Below are 18,279 nucleotides of genomic sequence, written 5' to 3'. Positions count from 1 at the left end.
CGGGTTCGCCCCATCGGGCCGGCCGCACGGTCCCCGCCCACCCCAACGCCCCGCCGACCGCGGGCAAAGAGCCGGCAGCGAGCCGGCAGCGAGCTAGCACCGCGCGGGTTTCGAAGCCGCGCAGCGCACGGGGACGCCGAGCGCCGCGGCAGGTCTCCAGGTCCCCGCGCGGCGGTCGCCCTGCATGCGGGTCGCCCTGCATGCCAGTCGCCCTGCATGCCCGTGACTTTGTCTCGATGTCTCCTGACCCACGTCACCAGTTTGACAGCCTCTCACCAAATCAGAGGGCGGCGCTCTCCGGGAGTCCCCGGCGTCACTGGGAGCTCCCGCAGATTAGAACTCGCCTCTCCTAGCTCCTCCCCTCAGTCCCATTTAAAGCTCCCACCGGCTTTCCGAAAAATTGAGGGCTCAGTTTCTGCAGCGCCTTCTTCCACTGCAAGATGGTAAGTGAGGAGCTGGCGGTTAGGTAATGCGCTGGGGAAATCTGGGGGCTCTGAGAGCTAGCAAGCTTTGCAAGAATTTCTTCCGCCTTGGATGCAAGATTTCTCTGCTACCTGCCCATTAAAAGGGGTCTTCTCTGCTGCCCCATCTGCTTTTTCTTCTTCCCTATCTTCTCTGTCTCTGTCTCTCTCTCATTCCCCATCTCTCTCATCCTTTCACCAGCTGTGTTATTTCTACTCTCTGTACTTTCTCCCAACTTTCTTTCCCTCTAAACGTGCACTCACTTTTCTTTCCACCTGTTTCTCTAGATTATGCACATATTTGCAAACACTTGGATTTGAGTTTGTCTAGGGGTATTTGAGATTTGTTTTCTTCTCAGGTGTCAATTGCATAATAGTTCAGCTTTGATTTCAATAATAACCCCAGGGAAAGAGCCTACAAACATGCTTTTACAATAAAAGAAAATAGCCCTTTGATAAACTTTGGGTTGAATTTCTTTGGTCTGCACTTGCTTTAAGAGTGGACTTTTTCAAAACCTAACTTACTGGAATATTAACAAATTGTGACTTAAGTAACTTTTCTCTGTGTCTCTCTCTTCTTATTTATTTTCTCTCTGTTTATGTCATGCCCAAGAAAGTCCTCAAGTCAACAAAAGACTTGTAGTGGTCAAAAGGAGTTTGTCCAAAGCTGGGCTCTGCTGAAATGAATGACTTTTTACCTGATTAAACATTGACAAATAATTAAGAACGGGCTGTTGTACAAATTAACCCAGGAAGGCTGCATACCTGCCCCTGCTTGGACATTTGGAAAGAGTGTGTGTTTGAAGTTTGAGGAGTCGGGGGCAGGAGGGTGTTCACTGGCTCAGAACACAGTGAAGAATACATGCCAGGCAGTTAGTAGTGGCAAGATAACTTTGGAAGGGCATAGAGACCTGGTGCTGGAGAGACTTAGAGCCTGCTGTCTCGGCTGACTAACATATTTCAGCTTTGATGATATGCTTACTTGGAGTGACTATATGTGCCTGTGCTTGGAGTTGGGAGCGAAACGTATTTAGTTATCTCTGGAATATATCTATATGTATCTACATCCATATCAAACCATTTGGACCACTGTAGGATCCAGTAGCATTTACAGGCAGAGAAAGAAGTAATGGGGCAAGTTTATGGGGCAAGACACTAAGAAGCTAAAATAAGGAGATTTCTTTATATGTCATGTTCTGTCCATTTCAGCCTTAGCATTCTGGGCTCTTTGTCTTTCAAGGTTATTAGAAATATAATTAAGGTATTTGCTAGAAAGAGCCAAATAGTTCTTATGTCTTTCAATCAGTAAGTAGAATTCCTTTTACTTAGATCCTGGATAGCCTGTTAGATGACTCAGTCATGGCAACAGAAAATACTCCTGGATATTTACAAATTTAGTCCATCCAATACTAGCCTGGTCTTTGCTGAGAGGTCCTCAGGAAAGTACTGGGTAAACCAAGATGCTGATTCCCTTTTAGTAATTATGTATTTTGACCACTTGAATTCATCTGGAATCTATGCTTAACACCTGTACTGTTTTGGATTCATTGCATGTAATTTGTGTCTCTTTCTCCCACCCTTATTCCCCTCCAAATCCCAATCACCTCATCTCCTGGGACCCTCCCCACCCCCGCCCTGATCCCTCATACTGACTTTCACAGAACACTGTTCTGCCTTGCCAAGACCAGTACTTTGTAGGAGGCCAGAGCTATAATTGCCCGTATTCCACTACAACGTCAGAACCTAGTGTTGACGTTTCCACGGAGACTTGGGTCTCTTTCTGGGCTGCTGGTCTCCTGGACGACAGAGAGCCCCAACAAGCACCACAGGCACAGGGTAAGTTCTGCTCTTCTGCTTTCCTGGTAGCTCTGAAGTCCTTTTCCAGCACCCGTAGTTGCAAGGCATCATGGGATAGAACCCTGTAGAAGAAGAGATGCTATGGGAAGTTGAAGAAAGCCCAAAGACTCCTGCATTTTACCACCTAAATAACCTGCTTTTCTATACTTACCAGATAGTGAAAATGGGAATCTTCCCCTTGTCCACTGGACCATACGTATTTCTCCCCACACTTAACAGTTCCTGGAGACTTCCAACCCACTGAGGGATTTTGGGTTGGGTCAAAGTTTTATAAACAATACTATGAGATGATCTTGGAGTCAAGACACCAGTTGGTACATTTCTTTTGGAATTCAGGAAAGTTTCCCTGGGTATAAGAGAGAAGCAAGGAAAGCTACTAACTTACTGTTTTATTTCCTAAGGAAGTTCTATGAACAGTGTCCTATAAGTGGAGGAAAAAAACTGATTTCTTTTTGCTCAAAGAAGACTTCAACTTTGGAGGGAGAGATAACTTTGTGATGGAAAATTATGTATTAATTATCACCTGGGGCTAAGTAAACAGTATTTACAAGTATTAAAGGAATTTATATATTAACACTCTTGTTTCTAGAAAAACTGATAGGCACTTCAAAATTAAGTATCTGTACTCCTGGTACTGCCACATTAGTGTGTGTGTGTGTGTGTGTGTGTGAACTTGAGAAAAAACAAACAAAAAGCCCAAAAATATTGAAACACACTTATATGTCGGGAAGGGAGTTGTTCAGTTTTATCTTTCTATCACAAGTGACAGAGAAGACAGAATGCCCAAGAATATGAAACCAAACTGTATAAAATTCGATTCCTGTCTCCTTACTCATCATTCTAATTTCATCAAAAGTATTTCAATAATATATCAGTTTCAGTAGAGCTGGGCAAGAGTCAGACTAGATGAGGAAAATCAAAGTAAACCAATATAGCATGCCCAAGAATAGTTTTTACTCGCAGTTATAGTGCTATCAAATATGGGGGGAAAAACTCTACAAAAGCATAAAAGACATGCAAATGATGACATTTCAAATGCATGAGTTCAGCGTACAGTTTTGAGATTTTCATCAAGGTCTTCAGAGAAGCAAGGTCCAAATTTTTATTTTATTTTATTTTTATTTTATTTTTTTATAATAATTTTTTATTATGTTAGTCACCATACAGTATATCCTTAGTTTCTGGTGTAGCGTTCCATGATTCATTATTTGTGTATAACACCCAGTGCTCCATGCAATATGTGCCCTCCTTAATACTCATCACCGGCCTATCCCAAATTATAATTCTGAATGTTCATCAGCTTTAAGTGGCAAGCAAGAAGGCAGAGATTTTCACCTGGGGAAAAATGGTAGCATCAAGAATAGAGCCAAACACTATGTTATTAAGCACTAGACCTTAGAAAATAAGAAAGAAAGTTGGAAAACAGTGGGCTACAATGTTATGCCAAGTGGGGGAAGGATCAATAAATATTTGAGTGAATTCATAGTGCAGATGGGATGGTTTTTATAAATTTAGCCGGTGGGAATTTATATATTAGGAAGAAATGTGACCTCCTAGCTCCTAAAAATTCACCCCTTCAGCCATTTTGGCATATAGTCTATAAAGTTTGTCTTTCATAGCATGCTTATCCCTTCTGGAAGGCTTTAAATACGTTGTTTCCTGTGTGGAGGCAATAGCTATTTTTAGAAAGGTAATTGAATCTGTTAAACTGTCTGAAATCCTTCAGTGAGCTCTGTATTACACAAAAACTGCAAGTGTGTTTTCTCAGTTATCCATTTGGTATTTTCACAAAGAATCATCCAGTGACTCCAGTTTCCCTGTTCCTAACTCGTGTTCATGGGAAGAGGCCCAGCTTTCCTCTCAGCTCTACAGAAACAAGCAGGTATGCGTAGATCATCAGAACACTGAGACTGCACCAACGTGTCCTATGTAGTCGATTCTTTCTTTTTTTCTTTTTACTTTTATTTTCTTTTTAATTTTTTTTTAATTTGAGTATAGCTGACTCTCAATGTTACATTCGTTTCAGGTGCATAACATAGTGATTCAACTTCTCTGTACATGATTCTCACCACAAGTGTGGCCACCATCTGTCACCATGCAACGCTACAACAATATTGTTAACTGCATTCCTTATGCTGTGCCTCTTATTCCCGTGACTTATTCATTCCATAACTAGAAGCCCGTACCTGCCCCTACTCTTCACCCATTTTGCCCATCCCCTCCCTTCCCTCTGGAAGCCATCAGTTTGTTCTCTATATTTATGGGTCTGATTCTGTTTTTTTGTTTCCTTCTTCATTTGTTTTGTTGTTTAGATTCCACCTATGAGTGAAATCAGGTGGCATTTGTCGTTCTCAGTCTGACTTCGATTCGATGCAGTTTATTCTTAACATCGTCCCTTACCGTCACCATGCCTCTTTTCCCTTGTTAAATTCATGTGTTCACTTTCAGTTTAGAACCAAAGTGGTTATATGTCCAGAGCGATGGACATGAAGATAGGTGATCAGTGTCAGAGGGAAAAACAACAACAATAAAGTCAACAACACCGTCCGAAACCCTCTAGGAGGACCTACAGTCAGGCCCTGGCTTCACACGTTGTAGTTATCTGACCTCTAGAATCCTCTTTTACCTTACCTATGGCATTGGAAGATTTATGCTGCCTTCCTCAGAGGACTGTTGGAGAGACCGAATGATATACTGAGTATGATAGTATTTTTTAATCTATAAACATAGCTCATCACTTGGAGAAGGAATGATGATTATAAAGTTTTTGCAAAGATTGCTTCATTTTCCATGTTTGTTGTTGTTGTTGTTCCTGAAAGAGTAATTTAATCTACTGGATATACAAACAGATCAATCTGAAGATGAGGGAAGCCAACCCCCCCGCCCTTTGTTTTTCTTCTTTTCTTAACGTGCAAGGAAGGAGTCCAGCAAAACCTTTCTAAACACCTTTTTCTATTTTTAAACAGTTGCACGCAGCTTATTTTCCTACAGACCTTCCCGATCCCCTTGTGGTTACAATCTTAAAAGTCATATAATCTCTTCAAATACTTTGCAATGAATAAAAATTGCAGAGCACAAAACTGAACAATGGGGTGGTAGGTGGGTGTAGATTGAATTTAGGCCTTAGAGGACAAGGGCTCCCTGAGGTTTGGTTCATAAAACAAATAGAATAATAATCAAGTTTAAGCAGGTTAAGGATCAGTGGCATTATTATAAGGTTACAAAGTCAATATAGCAAAGGGCCCTTCACCATTGTATGCTTTTTGCAGCTCCAAGATACTCTGGTACAGAAGGAAGAAGAACTTGCTAGGTTACATGAAGAGAATAATCATCTCAGACAATACCTGAATTCTGCTTTGGTTAAATGTCTTGAGGAAAAGGCCAAGGTATGTAAGTATCTCATTTATAAAAGCAGAGCAGTGATTTGAGAACGGAGACTATTTGGGTAAAACTGCTGAAGTGTAAGAGGTGTATTGAACACATGGCTTCAAAGGCATTCATAGGCTAGATGGATTTTTCTGAAAGAAACATAGCACTTCCTTAATAATTTTTATGTATCATTTCTTGGAAGTATCTAGACTGCATATTTTAACCATATATTACAAAAAGAGTTGTTTAAGAATCAAAAGCCAGTCCAAGGAATTGCTAAGACAGCAGAGCTTAATCAAAAGACAGAGTTAAATGGATGGAACACTGGAGTGGGAATCCGATCTGAAAGACACTTGGTTCTTTTTTTTTTTTTTTTTTTAAGATTTTATTTATTTATTTATTCAACAGAGATAGAGACAGCTAGCGAGAGAGGGAACACAAGCAGGGGGAGTGGGAGAGGAAGAAGCAGGCTCCCAGCGGAGGAGCCCGATGTGGGGCTCGATCCCATAACGCCGGGATCACGCCCTGAGCGGAAGGCAGACGCTTAACCGCTGTGCCACCCAGGCGCCCCGACACTTGGTTCTTTTAATTCTCTGCTTGGCTTTTGGTAAATCTCTCTGTCACTTAGCCTCACTTACCTTTATCTGTAAATGCAGGGGCTAAAAGATCCTTTAAGAATCTCCCCAGCTCTAAAATGTTATGAATAGGGCTGGAGCCCAGATCTCTTGACTGGCGATTGGGTATCGTCAATTACATTATCTTTTAGTGAACTTTTTTCTTATACTTTTAAAATGGACTATTTCTAACTCAAGGACAAATAGCTTGTCCACAGTCTCTTTCTGTTCTTCTTCCTTTCTTTTGGGTTTCATATTTTTGTTATCTTTTTGCCATTCTGTTATCATTATTGCTTCTGTCATTAATCTTTACCTTGCCGCTAGACAAGCTGCATTATTTGATATTATTTAATTTAAATTGATGATGCTTCTTACCATTTTCACTGGAAATAAGAGTTCAGAGAAGAAAGGGTACCATATCTGATTCCTTTACACTTCAGTTATAAGCCAGTCAGCTTTGTTAAGAAAAGGAGCACATCTTAGAAGTATTACCTTGCGCTCCTAACTCCAGTCACCATTTTGTAAAAAAGGACATATATTAAATTAGTAAATGATATTGATGAGGCAGTTTTCTTCTCTCTTTTCCCCAAGTGTTCAAGATGTAGAGTAATACATATCCCATGAGAGTGCTACGGAAGTTAACAAAATAGGAAGAAGCTGTGTTAGATATTGTTTCAGTCAGTTGCTCTGTCTAGATTCAGACGACTTCGATTTAATCTAGGCCGCATGATCCTTAGTAAGTCACTATTAGGCCTGCGCCTCAGTTTCCTCACTAAAGTGGATTTTATAAAATGAGATTATTATGCATGCAGTCAGTGTTCAATACATGATAGTTGCTATTATTGTCATTATTATAATACTAATTACTTCCCTGAATTGAAAATTTAAAGACATTATTTATTTCTTTCAACTTTTTAGTGATTAGTAAAAAACACGAATGATGGTTTCCAGGTAGTTACTTGTCATTATAGATTTTAATTTAGAAACAGAAACTAATCCAATTACTTTTACATATGTGTGTGTGTTGGGGGGGGGAGAATGGAATTTTAATCACGTTTTCTAAGAAATTAAGGTGACTAGTAAATATGTGAAGGAGTTTTAATTAGACAACAGTAAAGAAAATTATCTTGGTTCACTATCTGACTGTATATTTTCAAATACTACTTCCTTAGAAATTGCTGTCATCAGATGAGTTCTCCAAAGCATGTGGACAATTCAGAAAGGGAAAGAGGAAACCCAAAGAGCAAAGATATTTTCCTCCTGAGATCCCCCATCATAAAAAGGCCAAGAGAAACCTCTCTAGTGAATTTGCTAAGTGTGAAGAACAACTTGGGCCCCCTGTGGACCCTTGGGTTCTTCAAACACTTGGGTTGAAAGACCTCAACACCATCGATGACACTTTATCAGCTAACTACAGTGCCCACTCCTCTCATCCCAGAAGAATTGCCAGCACATTTCCCCCATTTCTGGATGATGCAGTTGATTATGAAAATGTCCCCAGGGAGGATCTGCCCATTGACTATGGGGGTGACCGAGCAACCCCCTCACATAGCACTGCCGGGCACAGGGAAGATTTTCCCTTCCTTTCTCAACTTTCAAATCCCCCAGAAGGGATGCACACTCCTCCGTACTATACTTCTGATGTGTCACCCAATAAAACAGAGATGGCTTTTTCCACATCCCTGAGCCCTCACTGTAATGTGAAAACTCATTCCTTCCACCAGGGACAAGCCTTTGTTTGTCGAGATGAGGAGGGAGGCTGGAAGTTTACCTGGGTCCCTAAGCAGTCTTAGTGACCCCCTTCTATCACAAAAGACTGCCATAAACTCTGTTTACAAAGACCTCTCTTCCACTTGAACCTGACTATTGGGAACACGGAAGCTTTTGCCCCAACTGTCTCCTGCCACTTTAAATGTCACTCTCCATTACCCACTTAAATCTGCAGAGAACAGCTTCCAAGAATACATAATGAAACATGCCTACTCTTCTTTCACCTAAATTTGACTTGTTTACACACCAACGCCTGCTGTTGACTTCCTCCCTTCACCCCGTACCTGAAAAGGTATTTTCCAATTGCCTGAATATTCCTTTGAGGCCTGCATATGCTGTTCCAATTATAACACATCTAACAGCTTTTCTCCTTCCGTCAAGCAGTTTAAATGTTCACAGCCTCCACCCTCTCACTTTTATCCTGTTCCGCTCCTCTTCATTTCTGAAAACTGCCCTTAGAGTGAACACTATTATTGGTCCACGTGCCTGTTGCTGAGTGTTCAGATCGTGGGGGTGGGGTAGAAACAAGGGTCTTTGGCCATCATCCGTCCCAAAGACATGATGTAGATATGAGCAGTGTCACAGTGGTGCGGTTCAGCAAGTTAAGTGTCCCGTGGTGGAGTTGACAAAGAGCCTCTTCCAAGAGCGGGAACTACTGAATAAGCAATACTGCTGATAAATTAAAAGATGAAAGAGGATTAAAATGACTTCAAAAGGTGCCACAGTGTATCAGCTTCTAGAGACACCTGGCATTGCCTCTTTAACCAACATGACTCAAACTAGAACAATTTTGAGGGACGTTTGGTGACAACAAGTCATCATCCTAATTGTCCAGATGCCGTCAGACTTCTGGCCCTGCAAGTATAGTCTAGCCCAGCTCTGCCATCATCTCCCTCATTCATTCATTTATTTATCTAATCATTTTTTCATTCATTGGCCCACCAAAATATTTGTACAATACCTACCATGTACCAGGCACTGTGCTGGGGGGAGTGATAAAATAAGTGTGAGCGAGTTACACCTTGTGGGTCCCTCGTGAGACTTTTTTGCCCTGACCTTGAGAAGCCTTCTTCCCAAGTGTGAAGATTCCGTTTTCCTGGTTGCAGATAGAGCCGCTGGATGAGATCATCACTAACATTCTATACACTGAGGCTGGGTCCATCAGCTTTACTCCAGCACTGGCATCCCAGCTCACTCTTCTCTTTAGTTTTGATAGACACTATAGGTATAATGGGTGAGCTTTACATACCATTTTTTTTTTAAACGTGAGCCATTCGTAGTTGACACAAGAAACCATTGCTCTGATCACAGTGGTCTTTTTCTGGTATGAGCCCATGTTGTAGGTTAATTCAGTCTAACTATGTGAGAGTAACTTGCATCTAACAAATAGAGACATTAATTTTTAAATAAGTGTGCATAAATTTAATGTAAATGTTGACATCAAAAACTTCTCTCTTTCTAAATAAAAAAATATATTCTTAGTGCTCATGTTAGTTCTCCTCAAGCTCCCTCTTTCGCAGAATAATTAACGTATCAAAGATGTGCTCCTCTGTTTTTTTGGAGAAAACTTCAGTTAGTGATAAAATCCACCACGTTGAACCTCTTTCCTGTTTTTCTGTTTTCTACCTCTGGATAAGTCATGTTGTACCATCAGTGTCTGAGAACATGAGTGTGCCCTTTGGGATTCTTTGTAACCGAGACATGACTTTTGTTGTTGTTGCTATTTGGTTTTTGCTTTATTTTGGTGATTATGAGCAAGTAATCTGTTTTAGAAAGTTTTGTTACCACCTAGTTTTCTTTATAATCTGTGAAGGAGAATCTAAGATATAACTAATATTATTCTCCAGAGTATTTTCATGACTTATGAAGAGATAGAACACATTCTATTTTCTAAAAAAAAAAACAAAAACAAAAACAGTAACAAAGAAGTGCCTTTTACATTGCAGTATCGGTACCCCTGGTGGGTGAAATTATCTTTTTAAAATAACAAATTTAAGAATAAGATTAAAGAATTAAAACTGATTGTAATACCCTAGGAATCAAGAAAGCAACATAACTACTTTAAGTAAGTCTAAATGATCAAGCTGTAAAACAAAATCCATCAGTCAACAAATAATTATCTTGCATTTCTGTGTGCCTTGTCATGTGTTATGGACCACGAGGAAACACCCAGGCTCAGCACAATGCATTCGGTAGATAAAACAGAGCCTCATAAAATGTAACCATTTTTAAACGAAACTTGGTCTCAGCCTGGTTTAAGGAAATTACAGCACACTTGGGATAAATGACGGTAACTTGCTCCGGCTTATACTGTGGATGAAAGAAAATTACCATATCTTGCGACCATATCTACAGACATTTGATTCTCATTTGCATTATGTATAGAAATTATTTTGTTGATGTTTCAGAAACTGGAAATTTCTCTCACCTGAGTTTATGTTCAACTTATTATGGTTTTTCCATGCCACTCCAGTAAACCACAGTTAATATTTCATTAACATAAAATGAGAAATAAAAACTAAGTAGTTGTGCTTATGATGGATTCCTTTATATTGTGTATAACATTTTCTAGTTATGGATTTTCTTCTCCTAGGTTTTAACCATAATCCTATTGATCTGTTCCTCTTTTGTATGATGTATATGGCCAGACCAGTTTTCAGCATTTAGGGTTGAAGGGTTCTTTTCCTTATCTAGGATACATTAATGAGACTTTCAGATGCTAAGTGGCCTAAAGAGTCAAGTGCTTTGTGGGCACAGCAACCTAACCTCCCATAAAAACTAGTATCTGGCATCAATTTTTCAAATTTGATGACATTTCCTATGTTCTCTGATAATCTGAAAATAAAGCCTACTTGTATCTTGCTAATATCTGGAGAATAAGGGCACTTGAAAGCCTCAGTTATACAGGTGACACTTAATGAATGGGATTAATTTAAAACTGCAGTGATGCTAACCTAAAATCTTGAAAAACTAGAAGAAAAATAAAAACCTGAATCAGTGGAAAAAATTGTTCTATTTTATCTATTTCAAAAAAACAACTTTTTTTCAATGTGACAAATGAATTCAACAACCAACCTACATCACAGGTTCAAAGGAAAGTGTAGAGTTTAGACACCCAGTGATAATTTTTTATGTTTACTTCTTGTCTATAAAGTAAGGATACACAAATTTACATTTGTTTCAGCTTACCAAAAGATTCATGTGGGTAAATATTAGACATATCATTTTTTCTTTATTTTTCATGAAACCAAATAAAATTGGTTTACAAGCTACAGACACATGACGTAAGTACATTTCTTAACGTATTTGTCATATTTTTATCTACATTTTTTCTTACCTGAGCAAAACCAGACATCCAGGTATAATTCTTATGATGGATATTCTATAAATGTAAAATATAATTTAACATTTAATATTTTGAATGACTTTGATTTGTTTGTGATTTAAAATATTTCTAATTATATGTGAGTCAATTTTGTAATGAATTCATGTCTAATAAATAAATAAATGGCAAAAAGTTACTTACTCCTACTTTTGTCCCTTATTTTAGAAATGTTTTTCAATGAATTGAACAACAGACTAACAAAAAGTTTTCTGTTCTCATTTCTGCCGCAAATATGATGCACAGAAACAATATATATTTTAATTTCCAAATAGTGTAAGATTAATAATTGAGGGACTTATCCAAAAGATAATAGCTTGTGTCCAGCTCTGCAGGAGGTAAAGGATAAAATGTGTGCTCAAACTAACTTGCCTATTAATGAGAGAAACATAAACATGCTTAATCAAAGCAAGGGAATAATTAGCTCTCATAACTGACGAGTTTATGCTTTAGCTATGGCTGGGTCTAGGTGCTCAAGGAATATTGTCAGGAATCTGATTGGGGATCTAAAGAAGACTGATGAATAGGAATGGATTCTGGAGAGTGTTAAGATAGTACTTGCCACACAAAAGCATGACAGAAACCAGGAAGGGATTTGAAGAGCAGCAAGCTGTAGCCCATAAGATATTCTCTAGTTTTGCGACATTCTCCTTGTCCTTCACGTTGCAATTCCCCAAGGTGAATAAAGCCTCAGTTAAATATTCTAGTTACAGAGTCTGGCATATGAAAATCATGGGCAGATTTCTCCTAAGTTCACTAGATAGGCCCTATATCCCTAAAAGGAAGATTAATATCAAGAGAAAATGGTTTGAGACTTGCATATCAGGCCAGGAACCCATTGCTAGGTGGAGATTCTCCTATTATTACCAGTCATGGATAACCTGGCTTTTACTTAGTGTCCTTATAGGGATATTTGATTGATTTTTTCTTAGAGAACACTACAACTATGCCTCACTCACTCTAAATGACCCTTGAATGTTATCAGGACAGGTTATTGGGAACCTCTTATCAGGAAGAAGTAAGTATCTTGATTCCCATTTTACAGATGAGAAAACTGGCTCTAAGTTTTTTATGGATCATGTTATAATAAGTAGTTGAGTCCCAAGGTGAACCCTGGCACTGACTTAGTGTCCAATTCTCTTTCTACTGTATCACACGATGATGATGTTTGGGACCAGTAAATGGGCTTACAGTCCTGTCTGTTACAAACTATTGTAGGTTTCAGAGCCAGGGGCCTGGAAGTATGGAGGGGCTCTGACATCTTTGCTTACATTCATTGGAGGGCTCACCTGGATCCAGTCTTTTAATCCTATCATTGCTAAAAGGGATTGTTCATAAGACACCTAATTCATTCTCTATCGTTTCAAAAGAGAGAAGTGAATAAATTGAAAATTATTGCAGAAATTTGGGATAAAAAGAGTAGGATGGGAAAGATAGACTACTCATGGTAAAAAGTATTAATATGCTTCTTAAATGAAAAAAGTTGGATAAAGGAAAAGAGAACTATCTCTTCCAATTGCTTCTATTAATAGAAAGTCTTAAAGCAGGCTCTTTTCTTCTTTTGTCTAAGAAATAGATTTTATACCTGTTTGAGGAACAGCCTTACTCCCTTTCCTGGCAATCCTTTTAAGTATAACTCTAAGGGACAGTAAAGTCATTGAAGAAGCATATTCACAGTGCTGATCCCACTCCTAACACATGACGGGCGTTCAATACGCTCACTTTGGAAATCAGGGGTTAAGTAATACCTTTTCAGGGACACAGCAGATTTTTTATTTCTTCCCCTCATCTCTCTTCCAAGCTTGTAATATGAAATAATAAGGCATAGAAAGGGTGTTTCAAGGTGATTTCTTAGTACCCAGTGGCTGGTCCCTCTGGGATGAGACCCAGGATTTCAGATCTATAACCACAAGTTTTCTAAAGGTAATGTTTCCTCAGGGCCCCCCAATTGCTCTGAACCTGAGAGCAGAAGCCCTTTAATAAGTGTGCAGTGAGAAGTCAGAACCTCTTGTTTCAGTCAGACAAAAGGCCAAAAAACACCCCTCTTTTTATTTGGTCTCCTGAGATTTGATACCTTGGAGAAGCCACAAAGTCATTGCTCTTCATCCCTGGCACACAGGGGACTTGTCATGGGTGGAACGGGGGAGTGGGATCTGCACAATGCAGCCCATGGCCGCATCCATTACTGGAGCTGCGTGTGCACCCCAGGAACCTCAGCCTCCTTCCGCAGTGGAGCACCATACTGCCGGAGCCTTAGCCTTTCTTTCTCTTGCTTTTAGGGATCATAAGTAGTTCACCTAGCCCATCCTAGGGTCCTCTCCGCTTTTCTACAATAATTTTAATGAATATTCTGCTTTCTTTTGAAGTGATAGAGGATGGATGGGGCTTCTTGTGAACCATCCTGTTAGCAACAATGGAAGAAAAAAGGACTGGAGACCTACAAGAGCCCTTTGACAAATGCAAATAGTATCGTTTCAAGGACCTTGGAATGAGCTCTTAGGAGATTGTTTAATATCTATGATAATTCTTAGAATTTATTCATGTCAGTAGATAAGAATACAGACAAAGATTCACACTCCCCTTTCTTACAGTGCAATGATATCATGAACAAAAAGCTCTGCTCAACACATCGGATTCCTTCACTCACAGCTGTATGACCTCAGAAATTAATTCAATCTTCTTTAGCCTCAATGTACAGTTGACCCTTGAACAACATGGGTGTGAACTGCGTATGTCCACTTATACGCAGATTTTTTTTATAACTACAGTACAGTACTAAAATGTGTTTCCTCTTCCTTATGATTTTCTTAATAACATTTTTTCTCTATCTACTATATTGTAAGAATATGGTACATAATACATATAACATATAAAACATGTATTAATTGTCTGTTTATGTTATTGGTAAAACTTCAGATCAATAGTAAGCTATTAGTGAAGTTTTTGAGGGGTCAAAAGTTGTACATGGATTTTCAACTGTGTAGGGGGTCAGTACCCCTAACCCCATCTGTTGATCAAAGGTCAAATTGTATTCAACTGTAAAATGGAGCTAATGTTTGCTCTATCTTACAAGTTTTTGAGATAATCTTGTAATATTAAAGAATGACGGGTAAGTTAAGATTCAGTCATTTATCACAACCTTCACACAGAATAAAAGTCCATTTCCATTTAATTTTTGAGTGGAAAACTTCATACTTCATAAAAGGTAATGCTAAAAATCAGTTATACATATTTCTACTGATACACTTCAGGAAACACTCACTATTTTCCAACTATGTTCAAAGTACAATTTTATGTTCTACGGATCATGGCCCATGTCTTTAAAGAGTTTAGAGGTTGGTAGCAGAGGGAAACTAGGAAAGGATTCATTGAACACTTGAGGTCAGAGACATTGGTTGGGTATAGAGTTAGAATTGCATCAGTAGGCATAGAGATAGGAGGAAAAAAAGGAGAAGATCTCAACAGGCAAAATATGAGGAATATTCAGAGAATGATGAGTAGCCCAGGTGACTGAAGGTAGATTTTTATAAAATAAAGCATCTTTTTTGGAATCCAGCAAAAATTTCTGTACAATGAAACACACTGTAGCCTCTAAAAATGTTCTATTAATAATTAAAGTGAAACCTATAAAATCCAAAAGGGTAAGGACAATAACTTAGATATATTATTTGCATCCTTAAAATCAATTCGGTCATCACCTTTCATGCTTATTTACAATGGTATTAGAATAATAACTAGTGTCAACTTTTATAGATTTCTTTTAAAATGCTCTCAATATCTTAAGACTGAGTCAGGCTGACCCTTCACAGACAAGGGTATGGGGATGTAGGCAGTAGAAATTACCACTTATCCCTGATTCATACCACCAGTTTGGTTTCAAAACCCTCAGATTTTGTTTGTTTGTTTATTTGTTTGTTTGTTTAACAGGCTATTCTAATATTTCCTTGAAGATCTTAAGTGTGCTGCACATATAACACGAGGACTAGGGAGAATATATAGTGATTGTCATTATATTTTTGGAATCTTCACTGATAAGAGTGCCTACCACAAGCACTTTCCCGTTAAGATTAGGGTAAGGGAATTTCTCCCTTGGAGCTAATGTAGGTATGGAAGAGAATCATGTAAAGATTACAAGACACAAGTGAGAAAAAGGATGTGAACTTCTGCTTCTTGGATAGACACTGGCTGCAGCAGTATGATCTTGCATGGCAGGAAAATGAAAGAGGCAGTAGCAGAGCAAGTGGACTCCCAATGCTGTTCAAGGGAAAGAGTTTCCTGTGGTTGATCCACAAGACAGAAGCTGCTGAGTTTGAGATATCTGTCTCCCAGGCAACAGACATGAGAAGCAAGAGACTAGAGTAGACATCTGGTGGTATGAGCTGAAGTTAGGGGAAGAGGGTTTGTTAGAAGGGATTAAGCCAAAGCTGTGTAGAAGTTCTTCTCCCCTAGAAAGTCCACATAAATATATCCCACAAGGAACATGATCATACAGTTTATTATCCAAGCTGTGACTTCTTTAGAGTGATAAATACTAACCTGAAAGGAGTTGGGACAATAGATATAATTACTCTATTGCAACCAAACCAGACATATGTCCAAAATATATAGAAAAATCAACATTTGGATGTTTGCCACGTGAAGGACACCAACAGAGGAGGAAAGTAACAACTATGAATAATCATAGGCTAAATTTCATCTGGTTATGTAGATAGGTACCCAAATTAAAAGAGGAAAGCAAGAGCAGCTCTCCCTATTCTCAAGTGCCTTGAAGTTTAACCTACATTAAGGGGAGGAATCAGTTACAAGATTAAAGTTTAAAACTCACCTGGATTTATTTTCATGAACAAAAATGACCTAAAACTGATGAGATCTATCCCCAAATGGAAAAGGTAATTCAGTGCAACAAGGCTGAAACCATCAAAAGGGCTAGTTCATCTTAATACTTCCATGTGTTCATGTCTCCCAATAAAACATTGCCAAGTGTGTGTGGGCAGTGAAAAGTAAGTTGAACAGAGAAATACCATTGGCTCTTTTGAAAATAGCTGGGGCTCATTTGTTGCTGGTAATCAAAATGTATAGTAAAATAAATTTAAGTTACAATGCATCTTTCTTGTGCATGGATCAAGTGTTTAGAGGCAAGTTATAAGTTACCAAATAAATATATAAAGGCCAAAAAAGAAAAAAATTAAATTGCAACAAATTACTTCACCTCACATGTTTGTACACACATTTACACATTTCATTAAAAATATGCACTGAAAAATATGCAATAAAATGTTATGTATATATACACTAAATGATATGTATATTATATATGTAGTGTTATGACTTTTTTATGAAAAATTAACATTTTTCTGATTATTAAATTTCCGTACAATATGATTCCAGTTAATAATATGTATTACTATTGTGTGAATATACTATAACATATTTAACTTAATTTAACATAATTACTTATTCTCAGGTATGAAGATTGCTTTCTATTTTCTTTATTATCTACAATGTAAGAATGTACATTCTTGTAAGAACATACAAACAGAAAGTTGGTAATTTAGAAATGGACAAGGACTCTGACTACGAAGAATGGTCAACTAAATTGCTATGGCTTGTTTTCAGGGTATCCTTATGCTCTTAGGTTGGTCTCTTTACCTTTATTGTCACTGCTGCTATCAATATGTATTAGACCCATGAGGGATGTGACTTACTTAAATCTATAATCACTGGTAAGACTCTTGTTTCACTTTAGCACAGCGAGAGCAAGCTAATGATTTATTTTTATCAAAAATATGTATTATTTTAAAATCACACACTTATGAGAGAAAGAACAGAAAACAAAGATAAGAAAAAAGAATAAGCACAACTCTGAAACCACTATGCACATCTCTGTATACTTCTCTTTTCTTCTACACACAGATGTGTATATTGTATTTTTAAAAAATCAAAGGATTGTGCTTCTTTTCTTTTTTATGTAAAATTGTATACTTAAAAAATAACTTCAATAGAAGTCTTTGTTCATACATAAAGGGAGGTAGGAATTTTGGAATAGATGATCTTCATGGGTTTTTTTCATACTGAGGACTCTATGATTGATTTTTTATAAAGATCTTTATTAAGGGAAATCTGCCTGAAGACTTTAGTGGATACTTATAGAATGATTAGAATTGGCTATTATATCACTTTGCTGATAACTTTTGAATATGCCTTTATTGGTATAGAGAAACAATAATTGCCCTGTTGAAGCCAATGTGTAGGAAAAAAAAATGCTCTTAATCCTATTGCTCTGACCAAGGTGCTGAAATGGGCCCCTGAAATTGCATCCCAACTGTCAAGAGGCATAAGAAAGTAGTAATTCCTCATTTATGGAACATAAGAAGTAGGAAGATCGGTAGGGAAGAAAGGGAAGAAGAAAGGGGGGCTAAACAGAAGGGGGAATGAACCATGAGAGACTATGGACTCTGGGAAACAAACTGAGGGCTTCAGAGGGGAGGGGGTTGGGGGAAGGAGACAGGCCGGTGATGGATATTAAGGGGGGCACGTATTGCATGGTGCGCTGGGTGTTATATGCAAGTAATGAATCATAGAACTTTACATCAAAAACTAGGGATGTACTGTATGGTGACTAACATAATATAATAAAAAATTATTATAAAAAAAAAGAAAGTGGAAATTGTTTTCCACTGTGTTTCTAATCACATCCAACTGAAGCGTATACCAAGGTACTAAATAATTCTCAACATTAAACTTCCCCCATCCTGACAAAGAAAAACAGGCTACTATAACCAAAATTATAGCTGAAGATTAATATCAAAGCCATGTTAAAGCCCAT

General features: G+C 38.3%; 1 protein-coding gene across 1 annotated transcript; it reads left to right on the top strand.

Moving 5' to 3' along the window:
• Positions 1–216: 216 nt before the first annotated feature.
• Positions 217–8,094, top strand: GMNC (geminin coiled-coil domain containing). The gene is made up of 6 exons (XM_045811265.2): positions 217–443; positions 1,671–1,722; positions 2,123–2,297; positions 4,112–4,200; positions 5,588–5,704; positions 7,474–8,094. Exons 1-6 carry the CDS (start codon positions 217–219, stop codon positions 8,092–8,094), a joined length of 1,281 nt encoding a protein of 426 aa, XP_045667221.2.
• The last annotated feature ends 10,185 nt before the right edge of the window (positions 8,095–18,279 follow it).

The sequence above is a fragment of the Ursus americanus genome, chromosome 4 (genome assembly GCF_024610735.1).
Source record: "Ursus americanus isolate L20-20 chromosome 4, mUrsAme1.1.p, whole genome shotgun sequence".
NCBI lineage: Eukaryota > Metazoa > Chordata > Mammalia > Carnivora > Ursidae > Ursus > Ursus americanus.
This window is presented reverse-complemented; position numbering and strand designations above follow the sequence as displayed.